This window comes from Clinocottus analis, unplaced genomic scaffold (assembly GCF_023055335.1).
Source record: "Clinocottus analis isolate CAN_PGR_092001 unplaced genomic scaffold, fCliAna1.0.p SCAF_20, whole genome shotgun sequence".
Classification (NCBI taxonomy): domain Eukaryota; kingdom Metazoa; phylum Chordata; class Actinopteri; order Perciformes; family Cottidae; genus Clinocottus; species Clinocottus analis.
The window spans coordinates 7,195,294-7,211,903 of record NW_027175932.1 but is presented as its reverse complement, the minus strand read 5'-3'; the positions used below and the strand labels follow the sequence as shown (position 1 = coordinate 7,211,903).

At 43.7% G+C, this 16,610-nt stretch overlaps 2 protein-coding genes across 2 annotated transcripts in view; one reads left to right on the top strand and one right to left on the bottom strand.

Annotated features, from left to right (window-relative positions):
- The window catches only part of wnt5b (wingless-type MMTV integration site family, member 5b), a 34,836-nt gene extending 25,982 nt beyond the window's left edge, over positions 1-8,854 (bottom strand). The window contains exon 1 of the mRNA XM_068586312.1: positions 8,778-8,854. The gene's annotated coding sequence lies outside the window, so the exon portion shown is untranslated. The remainder of the gene's footprint in view (positions 1-8,777) is intronic.
- On the top strand, positions 916-4,605 carry fbxl14b (F-box and leucine-rich repeat protein 14b). Its single transcript, XM_068586999.1, has one exon. It carries the CDS (start codon positions 1,532-1,534, stop codon positions 2,732-2,734), a length of 1,203 nt encoding a protein of 400 aa, XP_068443100.1. The 5' UTR covers positions 916-1,531; the 3' UTR covers positions 2,735-4,605.
- Positions 8,855-16,610: the final 7,756 nt, after the last annotated feature.

Here is a 16,610-nt window from a genome sequence, read left to right as displayed (position 1 = left end):
CTATCTCAGTACCATCAGCCGAGAGTAAAATTACTTATCAAGTTTCAAGCAATGCCAGATGGGAGACAGCTGCTTCAAAGTGATTATTTTAGTGGTTTATAAGAAATATAAATGCATACAGTACACACACACACACACACACACAGACACACATGCACACGCACACACACACACACACACACACACACACACACACACACACACACACACACACACACACGTATGTATTTAAACATATAACACACACACACACATACTCACTACTCACTGACACAGTCACTAGCCTACCAAGTCAATAAAGTGAGTTTATTTTTCATCTTTCTTGACTTCATTGACTTGGTCAAATCAGAATCAGATCATTTTTTTTGAACGTTTTTTCAAGTGTGAAAGAGGAGGAAGACATGCTGTTTACAAGAGACAAAGACCACAGTATTCTGCTCTGTAACGTTCTGGAGACCCTCTACTAGTATTTCCACAACAACAACAGGAATAATACATATTCATGCCAAGTGAGCGGAGTAAAGAGGTCTCCTCCAGTCGGCTTCCCTGTGTTTCCTGTGTGGTCCGCTCAAAGGGTTAAAGCCCAAAGTGAACTGAATTGTAAGAAGTTGGTTTCCAAGGGAAACTGTTCGCACCGTTCCAGCTGAGGCGGGACAAACCAACTGCCTGACACGGAGGGGAGAGGGGTGTCTTTATAAAATGACGAATTAATATCACACCGTGTCACTTGTTAAATATTAACACACATATTTCCGTGTATGCGTCAGCTTTTACGATATTTACAGTAACGCTATTTGTTGTTGAAACTGTTTTAACACATACGATTCATGCCAATTCTTGGCTCCACCCCTCCCGTACAGCTAGAGTGCTGGGGTCCCTGCCAAGTCGGTTTGAAAAGAGCAGACAAAGGCTTTGAGCCCAGGACGCCCCTCTCTCTCTCTCTCACTCTGCCTACAAAGCCAACCCGGCTCTATCTTTTTCTGCTTTTCTAACATGGAAATGTTTTCTGATAGGCGGCGTTAAGAGTGTTGGTTTTATTTTTTACTTTCTTATTCTGAAATGTACGACCGTCTGGATCCCCGCTCGGCCGAGAGAGGAAGGCTTTTTGTAGGTATAATACAAGGAAGCGTCGTCTGAGCGAAGGGAGCGAGAGGGGGAAGGATTGACGCTTTTTCCTCCTCTCCTCCTCCTTCTTCCTTTCGCCCCCCTCGCCTCCTCCTTTTGGCGGAGAGAGAAGTTGAGGCAGGAATAAACGCTTTTTTAGTTTTTCCCCTTTTTAATGCATTTGAATCCTACTGCGCAACGAGACGGGATCACGTGGGGTTGGAGAGAGTTGGATCGATTTTGTACAGTTCAATGTGAGAAAAAGAGAGGAACAAACAACTCCTATTTCTTTTTTTTCGACTTCTGTGGATAACTGGTACTGTTGATACTTTTGATTAATTGCAAGAAGAGGGGAGTGGGTTCTTCTTTTTTTTTAGCCTTGGAGGTGTGGAGTATTAATTCTTATATGCCTGGGGTTTGAAAAACAATGGAGACGCACATTTCGTGCCTCTTCCCGGAAATTTTGGCCATGATTTTCAGCTATCTGGATGTGAGGGACAAAGGCAGGGTAGCCCAAGTGTGTATCGCTTGGAGGGACGCATCCTACCACAAGTCAGTGTGGAGGGGGGTGGAGGCCAAGCTGCACCTCCGCCGGGCCAATCCCTCCCTGTTCCCCAGCCTCCAGGCCAGGGGCATCCGGAGGGTCCAGATCCTGTCCTTGCGGCGCAGCCTGAGCTATGTGATCCAGGGAATGCCAAACATCGAGTCCCTCAATTTGTCCGGCTGCTACAACCTCACGGATAACGGGCTGGGTCACGCATTTGTTCAGGAGATCCCATCACTGAGGGTGCTGAACCTGAGTCTGTGCAAGCAGATCACAGACTCCAGCCTCGGCAGGATAGCTCAGTATCTGAAGAACCTGGAGGTGCTGGAGCTCGGCGGTTGCAGCAACATCACCAACACCGGGCTCTTGTTGATAGCCTGGGGCCTCCACAGGCTCAAGAGCCTCAATCTGAGGTCCTGCAGGCACGTCTCGGACGTGGGGATTGGACACTTGGCGGGCATGACCCGCAGCGCGGCGGAGGGCTGTCTGAACCTGGAGTACCTGACTCTCCAGGACTGTCAGAAACTGACGGACCTGTCACTCAAACACATTTCCAAGGGGCTGACCAAGCTCCGGGTACTGAACCTGAGCTTCTGCGGGGGCATCTCAGATGCGGGGATGATCCACCTCTCCCACATGGCCTCCCTGTGGAGTCTCAACCTACGCTCCTGCGACAACATCAGCGACACAGGGACCATGCACCTCGCCATGGGCACCCTAAGGCTCTCCGGGCTCGACGTTTCCTTCTGCGACAAGATAGGGGACCAGACCCTGGCATACATCGCCCAGGGGCTGTACCAGCTCAAGTCCCTGTCCCTGTGCTCGTGTCACATCTCTGACGATGGCATAAACCGGATGGTGAGGCAGATGCACGAGCTGAGGACCCTGAACATTGGACAGTGTGTGCGCATCACGGACAAAGGGCTGGAGCTCATAGCCGACCACCTGACCCAGCTGGCGGGCATCGACCTGTATGGATGTACCAAGATCACCAAGAGGGGACTGGAGAGGATCACGCAGCTCCCCTGCCTTAAAGTGTTGAACCTGGGACTCTGGCAGATGACAGAGAGTGAGAAAGTGAGGTGATTGGAAATGTTTTGTGTTTTTGTTCTTTCTGTTTTTGGATGAGGGACAGAGGGGGACACAAGGAGCAGGAGGAGGGGTGTTAGACAGGCGGGTAAACTTCTTTTCTTATTAAAAAAAGAGAGAGAAAACCTCCCTTTTCCCTTCTGTGAGCTTGTGTAAGGTGTGCTTCTCCCATGTGATCAATATTTTGTGTTCAAATGTTTTATTTTTCTCTCTGTTGGCCTTGCAGGATTTCAATTAGTGTTTTATATGACTTAATATTCTGCCTGGTAGGAAGCAATTAAAACGTACTTTTGCTACGAGCTCATGAAAATCCCTCTTAACAAACGCTTTGATCTCGTATTGAGTTTAAATATCTCAGAAATTCTGACATCAAATTGAAATACTTGCTTGTTTCACACACATACTATATATATATATATATATTTAAAAATAGAGTGTCATTTGAATATTCTGCTATCTGGCACTTGCTTCCAGAAAATTATAGAAGTGAAACTTGCATCCACCCAAAGTTGCATCCATCTTTTTAGTTTTAAAGCAAAGTGAGGTTTGAGAACTTTTATTTTTAACAGCGAGTCTGGATTTGAGACATTTACAACTAATCTCCGCTACAGCCATCACGCCTAAAACATTTGGCTACCTCGTATGTGGTTGTTTTCAAAGGGTGTATACTGTTAAAAAAAAAACAACAGAAAGCGAGAATGAGAGACTGGGAGAAAATGTGCCTAAAGGGACTGTGTCTGCCCCCTCCCCCCATCCCTCCCTCCCTCCATGAGCAGAGCTGGAGAAAGGAGACCAGGACACAATCTAACTACCTTTTGTTAATTTACCCCCATAAACAGCAACAATTTCCCAGAGAGAGAGAGAAGGGACAGCAAGCTGTAAAATCTATTCAGATTTTAACAACGACGCTTTATGCAACAAAAAAAAAAGCAAAAAAACAAAAAGATAAATCCGCTTGTGTGCAAGAGCTTTTTTTATTGTTTCTTTTCCTCATTTTTAGGGTATAAAGTCCAACTTTCACGCCCGTTAGAGATGTGTTGTGTTCAAGCTTTGGCCATTATGAAAAGGAGGCAATATTATCAGCTTTTTCTTTGGAATAAATACCTATAGTCCTCCTGTAATAATACAATAGATAATATAGGAATATTAGCGCGGCAACGCTAGATACAAATATGATCGGGCCGTTATTAAACACACTATACATCCATTGTAAGTATGTTATGGGAACGTTCGGTATTTTTTCTGAGGGATGCTGGTGGAAATAAATGTCAGTGGATGTTGTTCAGAGTGCCGTACTTCAAATTGAAGTGATTTCTATATCTTATACCCTTTATTGATCGAAGCAAATCAGGGTTCGTCTCATGGCTTTATTTTCCCACGTTAATGGCAACACAGGTCGCATTCATATTCATGTTGCTCTCACCGGTGAGAGAGAGAGAGAGGAGGGTGAGAATATCTTTTCCCCTCCTCTTTTTCTCCATCTCTCCCTGAATAAAAATACCCCCAATCCATTTTGAGACATGCTTAGAATAAGAGGCAATCGATTATTTTTCTTTCTCTCTCTCCGTGTCGAGTTACAAGCGGACTGCGTCTCTTTACCTCCCCATCTCTCTCTTTCTTTCCCACACACACAATAACACACACACATGCACACACGGATGCCTGTGTGTGCGCGTTTTAATGTAATGCAATGACCTGCTAGAAAAATTAATATACGGATGTGCGTCCTGCTGAAAAAGCTGTGTGTTTGAAAAATAAAAAAGATGTACTGTATATTATGTGTTTGTAAAGAAGAAAAAAATGCAGAATCCCAAAATTAAATTGTTTTATATTCTTACGGTTAAAACAATTAAAGATATTTATATAATGAACGGAAAGAGCGGTGTGGACTACTTTTGTGTAGCTGTAGCACTTCAATGTTGTCATGCTGTCTGTTTTGTTTATTACTAACATGTTCATTTGACATTGCTGCTATGGTCTTGTTCTACAGTCATGTTGTGCATAATCAGGCGTATTTAATACAATGAGGTCTTTTATTTGCATGTATTGGTAATAGCCACCCACACATGTCTGGGTATTGTCCCTGAACAGTCCAGCCTTGCCTCTCAATAGGGCTGGAAAAAAAGGGAAAAATCTGTTGTGTTTTATTATTTACGAGGAGATTCAAAATGGATGCTTGCCGTCTTGATTTGGCTGCAGTGCCTGTGTAATTAATTATCACTAGGGCGTTTATTATAGGAAGCTGTTCTACCCTGCTGACTTTTTTAATCATCAACGTCTGTTTTGTTTTTTTTTTACCCTTAAATGCAGAACATACAGGAGTTTCAGCTCAACTGGTTGTAGTCGAGTTTAAAACGTAAGCCTCAAGAGTGTCAAAGCCCAAAGTCGGTTCGGGTCGTATTTGGTGGATTTCATGGTTCGCATGGAAGGTTTGGGGCATTCGTTTTGGTTATTTTTGCAGTGTTTCGTTTCACATGTGGCAGAGCGGCATGTGTGCTGCTGCATTTGTGGAGTAATGAGATCTAAAGTTGGTTAGAGCAGATTTCCCCCATTCTGCTTTCTATCAGGACGTGGCCTGTGTATGAAGTGACACACACACACACACACACACACACACACACACACACACACACACACACACACACACACACAGAGGGTTGCCAGACCAGTCAGTAGCCATTGTCTGTCTTTAGAAGTTAGGAAGGCAGGTTCTGGTGGGGGATTTTTTTTTCTTCTTTTCCTCTTTCTACTCCTCTTGTTCAGTCACGCATACCAGATCCTAGACCAGGCAGGAGACCCCCCCACACATCCACCCCCTACAACCACACGCACACAAACGCACACACACACACACACACACACACACACACACACACACACACACACACACACACACACACACACACACACACACACACACACACACACACTTTTTAGCATTCCACACCATCATTCAAAGCATTTAAGCAGTCTCCCTCCCCTGACTCTGTCCATGGGGATTTGGGGACAAAGGCCAGTAGAGGGATTGTTGACCACAGGGACAGAGGGAGGCAGAAAGAAGGAGGACACACAGAGAGAGACAGACAGAGAGAGAGAGAGAGGGAGAGAGGGAGAGAGAATGAGAGAGAGAGAATGTCAGTTTCCTGTTTCTTAACTTTGCTTTAGCTGGCCTTTGGTCTTGTGCAATAACGCTGCAATGAGTGCACACTGAGATGTGAAAGATTTGTCTGTGGCATTTTGTGCTGCTCTATCCCAGAAACATTGGAAGATCAGTTTGGAACAATAGAAATAATCAGTTGTAGACTTACGAGTTGAGCTATGGCCACGTATGCATTTTGCCAACCCTGTGTGCTTTATAATGACACCGTTCATCTGGATGCAGTCTGTTGGGTTGAATCCTGAATTGCTGCATCAAGGCAACGAAGAGAAATAGAAGATAACGCTTATGTGACGTAATAAATGTGAGCTTAAATACTGATAAATGAACAGAGCGGCGGGAGGGGAACAACGTAGCCGATTGTTTCTTCATCGTTCGACATTTTGGTCCGCGGAGCTTTTCCCAACAGATCCAGCAGAGTCGCCGTGACACGGTCACATGACACGCTTCGACAGAAAGGTCTGCGGGCTGAAATGTAGACTGACAAAGATACAATCAGCTGCATTCAAATGATAATTTGATACTTTATTAATCCCCATAGGGAAAATCTCTTTTTGTCTGCCACCCTCCACAGGGAGGTCAGAGGTCAGGCTCGGCTCCAGAACCCCATTGCTGGAGCTGCTGGAGATGTGGCGTCTCACCCGAGGACACCTCGGCAGCGTGGAGGGTTGTCGTGTTTTCATGTGAGGTCACCTTGAATCACTGTCCTCCCTTGCTGTTTGTTTGTGAGTCCTTGGAGGCGAAGTACCGATTCTAAAACACTGAAACTCTTTTTTTTCCTTCTTTTTGACAAAACTATTATCCTTGTGAGGGGAATGCAAACCCGTCCCTTGTCGTGTAGGTTGCAGTCCCAATTTGCATTTGGAATACAGAGAGCTGAGTGTGAATTCAGCTCTGGAGCTTTGTTTTGTCATTTTACACTTCCTCCTTTTTAGCACAGTTCTGCTTTCCTTATGTAACAGTTACGCACATTTACACCCAGAAGTCCACTTTCCTGCCGATGAAATCTGAATGGAGTGTGTGAGTTTCAGATTCAAGCACAACATTTCAATAGCTTTGACTCCAGCAATTTGGGGAAATGGGCTTGTTCACTTTCTTGATGAGAGTTAGATTAATATCACTTTCACACATCTGCCCATTGAATGTGAAGCTGGAGCCAGGTGACGATTGGCTTCGCTGTTTCTATTCTTTTTGCTACGCTAAGCCAACCAGGTACCGGCTTTGCGTTCATATTAACCGTACATACATGAGATCAGTATCTCTTTTCTTCTTCGACTCTCAGCATAGCAGTGAATGAGCGTGTTTTCCAAAATGGCAAACTATTCCTTCCAGACATACTGGGCCTGTCTGGGTGCTTTGGGGATGAAGTCCTACAGCTGTAGCGTGTTTACAGTTTGTTATGGAGATGATCAAATGTGTAAAATACCACGCACTGACCAACACATTTTACTAAACGCTCTGGAATGACTCGTCCACACGTCTCCGAGAGAAATCGACAACTTGAGGATGAGTATGGCAGCAGATCGAGCAAGGCACTAACACTGCCAGGTTTGAGGTTTCGTTTTTCTCGTGTAACTCAAAGGTTTCGCTGTGGCAGCCACACAAAACTCCGTGCCATGTGAGGCAGCCGCATGGGATCAAAGTGCTCACCAAATGGTTTTATGTTGAGAATATAACTCGCTCTCGGTGGGATTCACTCTTCAAACCAACACATCCTGCCTGTCTGCGTGATTGACAGCTCACAAACAAGTTAATTCAAAAGCTTGCAGGCACCCAAATTATCCAAAGGCTCACATTTCTGCCCCATATAGGACACTAACATGTGAAACAAAACCATTTCATGCTATTAATGCTCTATTTGAACTTTGCTGTGTGACTGAGTGTGCATTGGCCCCGTAAGTCGTAAAAGTTGAACTGTGACTCGTCACGTTGTGCTCCGAACCACATTTCCTGTTAGGCTGGGAGGAACAACACTGTGTGTATGTGTGTGTGTGTGTGTGTGTGTGCGTGCGTGTGTGTGTTTTACTGCTATCATTAAAGGAATTGTTCACCATTAAAAGAGGGACTCGGGGTCTTCACAACAAAGCAGCAGAGGTATTAGCAGCAGAGTGTTACTGCCCTCCACCCCCATTATCTCTCTGTCTTTGGCTGCACCTCCTTGTCGGCTGCGTTGCTTGTCTGGCCTGTTTTGGGCCTCTGCCTGTCTGCTTGTTGGCTTTCATCCCTTTTTCTTTTTCTTCTCAACTTTTCTATTTCTAATTTTGAAGCATCTCTTCATCTCCACCTGCCTACTTCACACTCTTTCCTTTCTTTCTTTTTTCCTCCGATTCAGTACTCGACTCCTCAGCCCTTCCTTCCACCTCTGACGATGTTTCTTTCACCCTCCTCTAATGCCTGTGGTCTCCCCTCTACTCCCTTTCTCTCTCTTCTTTCTCCTTCTACCCTCCATCACCCCTCCTTTCTCCTCTCTGCGGCACCTGGTGCTGAGGTGTCGCTGAGGTAGGCCTACTGTAGACGGCTCTTTGAAGTCCCAAGGGCCCCGGGAGCTGTGTGTGTGCGTGTGTGTGTGTGTGTCAGGAAGCTTTTTTTAATAATCGGCAGCTCCAGTCAAGAGCATTTGCGATGCTTTCGATTTGGGCGTGTGTGTGGACAGTATTTTTGGTCATGTATAGCAGAGGGATTTAAATCCTTGTTGCTATTCCTTCTTTGCCTCCTAACCAATCAAAGCTGGACAGAAAGGAGAGTTCAAGTAATGTAATGGGACAAAACTATACTTTTTTGTCTTGATTAAGTGAGCCCATTGGGATATGAAACCACATTCAAAACACATACAACAAATAAGACTGTAAAACACCATTATGGTATGGCCATATTGAAACTTACTAGGTTTACGGCTGGAGCCGTCGGAGTAGGAAGGGGGAGGAGGAGAGGAAAAAATCACCCCTCTCCTAAAGTCTGCTATGGTCAGCACCCAACCTGCAGAGAAAAAAGAGAGAGGGGGCGGTCAGGCAATGAAAACCAGTGAAAGTGGTGAAAAAAAAGAAGAGAAAGGAAAAAGAATCGAGTGAGAAACAGATGAGGTTTGAGAGAGAGAAGGAGAGAGGGAGAGACAGAGACAGAGACAGAGACAGAGAGAGGAATCTGTGAGTCACTGTTTAACTGTGGGCTGCTAAAAGTCGGCTAGCCATGTTAAAATACCGTCTGGGCACAAACACACGCACACACATGCACACACACACAGATCCATGCACACATACACACACACACACACACACACACACACACACACACACACACACACACACACACACACACACACACACACACACACATACACACACAAACTCTTCCAAAATCCAGAAATCTGCCTAAAATTCAACAATGGCTGGCAACTCACGCACACACACACACACACACACACACACACACACACACACACACACACACACACACACACACACACACACACACACACACACATTAAAAGTTAATGCAAAAGTCCTGCTTCTACCTCTCTCAGACGTCGCTGCTCAACAGACCAGCTAATTATTTTCCGTTGGACACCAGGCACGCACACACACCTCTGCTGCACATTCCTGCACAAGTAATGAGCTGCTTTTCTACAAAGTTAAGAATTTAGGCGAAGGTCAGAAATAATTCTCACCATTTCAGAAAGTCAAACTCTGCAGCAAAAGAGGAACAATTACATCACCCAATCCCTGTTGAAGTGATTCATTATTCATGAAGAAGAAGAAGGAGAAGAAGAAGAAGGTGCATCACAATTAGTTCTTTCTCTAAACAAGGACCATGGTGTGGTTTTAACTGCAGTTTAGGCAACAAGATTGTCCCACAGCCGACTCTGTGACTACATGTCACGTTAACGTGCTCATGGTTACGATAACCATCTGATTAACCATTTGTTCGTCACCACTTAGGGCAAAGCACAGCTGAGGCAGATGGAAATCTCCTTGGTCTTGCAGGTATGTGGTCTAAACAAAAATATTGGGTAAATTAAAATATTGATCTGATGATGAAGCTATGAAAAGCCATCATTACAACAGCCTGGCTAAAAACACCATCACAAGTCACACGAGACCAAAATGACGCATACGATTATTTGTTCTCGTGTGATGAACAGTCAAAGATATGCATTTTTACAAAAAGATGAAAACAGAAGAAAAACCCCTGCAAATTCTGACATTTGAGACGCTATAATAAGTAATCAAAATAGAATCGTTTCAACACTACGTTGGTATATTTTCAGCCTCTAGGCTGAAGAACCCTTCATTCATTCGCTCCTCTGGGTGTTCAACTGCTTATTATTCTATCAGGTCACTTACTGCTGTAGGCCTTTTTCTCATTAGGCAACAGAGGCAGATATTAATCCATCCTCTATGTCCCACGCCAGCATCACAGCTATATTAGTCCCACAGATTATTTTCTGTATTAGCATGATAGAGATTCTTAGACTTTCTCTTCAATATGAGCCATGTTCAATCACCATTCTTGTTACATGCTATACACCTAGCATTAGCCGTTCTGTGCAGCTTTACTTGAACAATGTTGGATCCAACAGATTGGAGGAGAATATAGCAGGCTAAATCTTTCATTGGAAACCATAAGACCCACGCTTCATTGACAATCAAACCATGGACGTCGTTGCTGAATCTTTTATAAAAGCCTCAGCAATTACAATGGGAAACCGAGAGTTATGCAGCATGTGATGTTGGCTTCTGCTCCATATTCCCGCTTCATCCGACAGTACCCAGCGGAGAGAGACAGGAGAGGACGGACCGGGAGAGAGACAGAGGAGGGGATGACATGTGGGTTCTTTCGGGGTTTCTTTGTCTCGATATGAAGCTCTGACAGGAATGTGACAGATACCTGCAATGTCAAAAAAGAAAACGACAGGCTCGCACCCATTCTAATTTGTCAGGTGAGACAGTGTTTTGGTAGCGTGGGAGGTGTGGTGCGTTTGTCTGTGCTTGTCTTCCTGTCTGTGCATAATGCATGTACGTAGACACTCAGCGGTGTCTGTGCATCTCTGCTGGCTCGCCGCCTTCCTGTCAGCTCAGCTTGTCATTCAAGCATCAATAAAGAGAAACTTTTTCCTTTCTCTTTTACTCTGTTTAAAATGTGCCATGCAGGGGAAATGGGCAGAAGGGGAGACAGAAAACTGCAGCAACATGTTTGACAGGAAACGCCGTGTGTTGGAACAGAGGGATTCACCACGTTAACAAGGAGGCCCTTTTTTTGGAGAGATGTTTGGAGGGCAACAACGTGGAGGGAAGAAAGACAGCAGGTAGGAGGACGGGGCTGGATTCCTATTGAAACCCTCGGTGTTGGACGAGCTTCCACCCAAAAAGCAAACCCCACAGTGACAGGAATTCACAATTTATAATGATGATGACACAGCATCCTTCACCTGAGACAAGTTGTGGGCAAAACACAGCTTGAAATTTTCAGCTGATTTGTTTGTTTCATTTGTTCGTGACCAGAGCTACATGTGACCGATCTCATATCTGAAGGCTCCACAGAACATTTGTCAAAGAAAGTTTTGCTCAAATAGATTCAAATTAAAAAAGGATCTGTTGACTCTATTTAGTGTTCATGTTTAACTATACATGATGATAATTTACCAGGATTAGATTAAATAAGATATAGAGTTGGATTCATGGAATTTTAGAATTCTCGAATGGAATTTGAAAATTTGAAAATGGAATTTTAGAATTTTCGAAAGGAATTAATTTAGGGTTAGGTTTAACCCTAACTATAATATGGAATTCAAGGTTAGTCCTAAATAAACACTTACGCAGGGTTAAGGTTAACCCTAAAGGTTAGGGCTAACCCTACATTATTTGCCGTTAATTTAGGGTTAACCCTAAATTCCATTCTAGAATCCTGAAATTCCATTCTAAAATTCTAAAATTTAATTCTAAAACTCCATTCTGGAATTCTAAAATATTTTCCATAAGGGGAACACATAAATTGGAGTAATTATACACCACAGAGAAAATATAACAACACATTTGTGGTGAAAACTGCATTGTGTCACATGCTCTAAGTGAGACCAAAGTCACCAATAAACTGATATACAGTATATTGATGAATAAAAGAAAGGTCTGCACCAGCACTGAATTTGATTGAGCCAAGAGTTGGGTCACTTTCCGTTCAATCCAATTAACCCAGGAAGTGGACTTTCAAACCATAAGAAAATCCCCATCAAAAGGTTATTTAATATTCAATCTATAAAGGCATTATTGAGACAGAGTAGCGCTCTTATCTGCCAGTAAATGAATTACAGTTTCAATTTGCATGTTGAGTGAATTGAACTGAAAGTGCCTCAGACCCAGAGCTGTGGTGTGCCTACTGATAACCAGGCTGCCGCTTCAGGATTTGGCAAAAGCTATATTTACACAAAATAAGGTCCATTTTTTTGATTGGCCTATAGGTGTAACTATCTGTTAGACGTCTAATGCTAGATTTCTACGGTTTCACAAAAGAAACTGTAAGGTTTCGAATCTTGTAAGAAACTGATTGTGAAATGTAATCTCGTCAGTAATCCTAAATTGCAATTTCAAAAATCTTCATTTTTTGGATAATGCTTCGGGTTAGCGCTGTCTGTCACACGATCATCTTTTATTTCAACTTTATTTCTTCCTAAGTACATAAAACAACAACAAAAACCAGACACAGGTGTAATCATTGCAGTTAAAATGTCAATAATTAGTTCCAATGTTTTTTTTCAAAAAGCCTTAATAAGGACTTTGTGATTACATTTCTTTATGCAGACGATCGACATTTAAATGTGTACGTTCCTCAGCACAATATGAAAGAACATTACAGTCACAAGCGTGTGACTTAAACTCGCACATCTTGGGAGCTTGAGCAACATTTTAAAAGCTTCATTAAATACCACCTGAAGCATTTTGATTGTTGTTTCACTATAACTGCACCACAAGTGGGCTGTATGAAGTTTAGGCTCTAAAGAGAGCTTTTTTAACATCATCTGCACACATAGAGGACATTTCCATGCCGGCATATTGGCTCGTGCGTACAGTTTGCGACATTGGTGCTGCACATCATCACTTCGGCCGTGCCTGATGATGCGACTGAAATATCTCACTTTGTTAACCACATTTAGCGCTTGGCCTACTCTATAATAGATAATCCTTGGTTTTAGCTATCAGGATGAGAAATCTTTTTAGAGTTGAATTTCAAATGTCAAACTGCAGGCCATTGCGTGAGCAGACTCTGAGCGGTTGCTAAAAGGAGACAGAACCACTAAGTCATCAGCGTAGATCAGATGGTTAATAAGATTTCCCCTCCACTATACATCCTGTCTTACACTCTTCTGAATGTTCTAAATCAGAATCATTTGGGAATCGGGAGAAGAAAAAAAACTTTATTAAAAAGACTTAAATGGATCTAGTTGACATTTTAGAAAGTACAATTCAAACCATGTAAACTCAGACAGATGTTTTCAGAAATAAAATGATTATTACAGCCATATTTTGCTTCCATACATGTGTTTTGATTTCTGAAAGACATTTGGAGCATTCAACCTGCAGTAGAAGCAGCACATGTGCTGAAGACTGCACTCAGATGTGCGATGGGCCAGCAGCTGAACTTTCCTCACTATGGAGCAGCACGGACCTCATCTCGCTACTGCTGCTTCAACAGATGTGATCGGACTTTTAAAGAAAAGAGAGGGAGGAAAAAAACCCTGCAGCACAAGGTTTGTTTGCTACTTGAACCGAGTGTCTCTAATATTGAATCTTGGTTGTGAAGTCAGACCTGACCTGAGAAGTGTAAACTCAGTCCCACACGCGACCAGCCTCCATAATTCAAACGCAAAGTAAATAGACTTTCAGAGAAGAAAAGCAGAGGAAGGAAGGAGGAAGAGCAACATAAAAGAAGGCAGCGGCATTTCTGATCGTAGCCTTAAGAGAGTGAAAGAGATAAGAGTGAGATAATTGAGTGTTTGTGTGAGGAAGAGACTTAAAAAAACAAAAAAAAACGAATAGAGGAAAAGAGAGGCATGGTGAAAAAAGACAGGAGGTGGAGTGAGAGAAGATAAAGAGAGAAAGTCAGGATGGAATACAAAGAGGGCCTGTGTGTGTGTTGGTGTGAGGTGTGTGTGTGCACCGAATGTGTATTTGCCGTCCCCAAGGTCCTTCTAGCTGTCTTCTCCTATTGATTAGTTCTTATTGATCTGGACTGGCACACACACACATACACGCACACACTGGTCTACACACACGCAGCATGGTTGACTTGATTTAGCCGGGCTCCGACACAGGGGACACGGGGGTACATTGTTAACACACATGCGAGCATGAACATACACCCACACATGCAATCCTCCCATCATTTTGCCTCTTAAAATGACAACCATCTTCTCTCTAACACACACTCTTGTCAACACTGTGTGCTCGTGTGCATTGGCTGTCTGGCACACAGACGGGAGACACAATGAGAATCTGTGAGACAGACTGTCAGGAGAAAACTCAGCGTACAATGATGAATACATCGTGCCCGTTTCTCTGGAAATTAAGTCAATTGTTTGATTTTCCACCAACTGCCTCTATCGCAGTGTAACTCTTGGCTGTTACGGAGATCAGTTTAGCTCGAATGAAGCTAAAGCTAAATTGAAAGCGGCTGTAATCAAAATCTTTATGTGGATCACTTGACATGGATGTGAAAAGGTTTCTCTTGTGACAAACCTACAAAGAGTCATCACCCAGCTATCATTACTGCTATTAAGCTTTTATTGCGGGCAGCTCTGGTAGAAAACAGAGCCAAAAAGAGAGTGAACGTTGGATTTACATCCATCAGGTGACCATATACTTCAATTTCAAATGAATGCTGGAGTGTAAAGAGGTAACCGCTTGCTATACCATGTGTTTGCAGCTTGTTTCCACAGCGTCCGAGATTTTCAAAAAAGAGCTGTTGTGTCACGTGACGTTCTACAGCCGCTGTAAAAAAAACTTTTGGGACATTAGCTGTCAGTTACAGACAGCTGCGGCAGCCAAAAGAAGCAGGCGTGTGACTGCAGGGTCAATGGTGCAAATCCCCAGGCTGGCTGGGAGTCTCCCCTCCATACATGCATTCAAGAAGTCAAGGTGCCTTTGAGCAAGACACCTCACCTCCAACTGCCCCTGAGCTGAAGACTGTGTTTGTTCAGAGCGACCGCTGGTGTGACTGCGTGGAGCTGTGTGAAGGATACGTGATGAAGAGCACCGTCCGCTTGTTCTGTCTTTACACTGACAAGAGGGAGAGGACACAATGTGGGAAAAATGCCTTCAAAACCAGCTGGACACACGCCCTCTCTAATGAGGAGGTTTTACTTTGTCGTGACCAGAATGATGCATGATGGGACCTGGTGGCAGGCACCCTGACACATATCAATATGTATACACCGCATTTATATACCCCACACACAGATAGTCTCACATATTCTGGTCCTTCATCCGGGCTCTGCGCTCGGCTTGCTTTAACCCTCTTTGTCTCAGAATCAGGAGAAACGTCAATGTCTGTCTCTTCCCTTTCTCTTTTGTGCACACACACACACACACACATACACACACACACACAAATACAGTACGTGCACAGACACACAAACACCTGCGCCCACAGACTCACACACACACACACATAGCCTGCCTTCTGCTGCTGTGATGGCTCCGAGCTGTCAAAACATCCTTGCTTTCCCTCCCTCTCTCTCACCAAAGCAGCCCGACTGAGCTTGTCTCTGCAGGTTCACAGAGACTGCTGTCTATCCAGCCTCAGTCTCTCTTTCCGTCTCCCTCCTTTCTTCTTTATTTCTGCTGCATTTGTGTATCTTAGCATCTTGATTCGGCTTTCTCCATCTATACATGCCCCGCTGTCTTTTTTTCTACGCCGGGATCTGCATATATATGTAAATGAAGGTCATTTCTCTTGTGCGTCAGGTCATGAATCAAGACGTGCAGACTGGCTCTTTCATGTCCACTTGAGGCAAGTGAAGTGAATCCGGCTGTTTACATGTGAAAACAACGTGCATTCAAGGTTGTTTCTGAAACGTTGTCCACACTCTGAAACAGCACAATAGTTCCATCATTTTCTCCACCTGTAATGTGCTTTCAATATAGTTGTAAACTAAAGTAACAATGAAGTTATGTTGACATATCTAATTGTCAGGTAAGCGACGCAAACAGAAAAGTCCTGCATCCATCGATCAAACCATTATTTTACGCCGGCAAAGTGGCCTGCCAACATAAATACAGGTTAATAGCGACACCTGTGCCGTGTGATTGGCTGCAGCATCACAATGAGTCTCTGAGGCAGCTGCAGCTTTCTGCGACACAACAAATGATGTCTGAGAGGATGTCCCTCTTGTCCCTTATATTTTAAGCAACCTTTATGTGAATGTGGCTGGAAATCCAAAATCCAGAAAGATGCTTTTCTGAAATAAAAAAAAAACATTATTGTCATTACAACCCACTTTCCTGTCATCTGTCAAAGCTATTGAGTCTTGTTAAAACCTCTCATGCTTATTAAAAAGGAATCTCCGTCTGAAATTGTTTTTGAATGCTGATTTTCTGCTGCAATATTCACTCTCCGAGACATTTCCCAAGATCAAACCATAGAAAACACACACCCATCCCACCAAGAAAATCAATTTGTTGCACCCAAAGTGTAAAACACAAATCTAGTTTATAACACATCCATGTC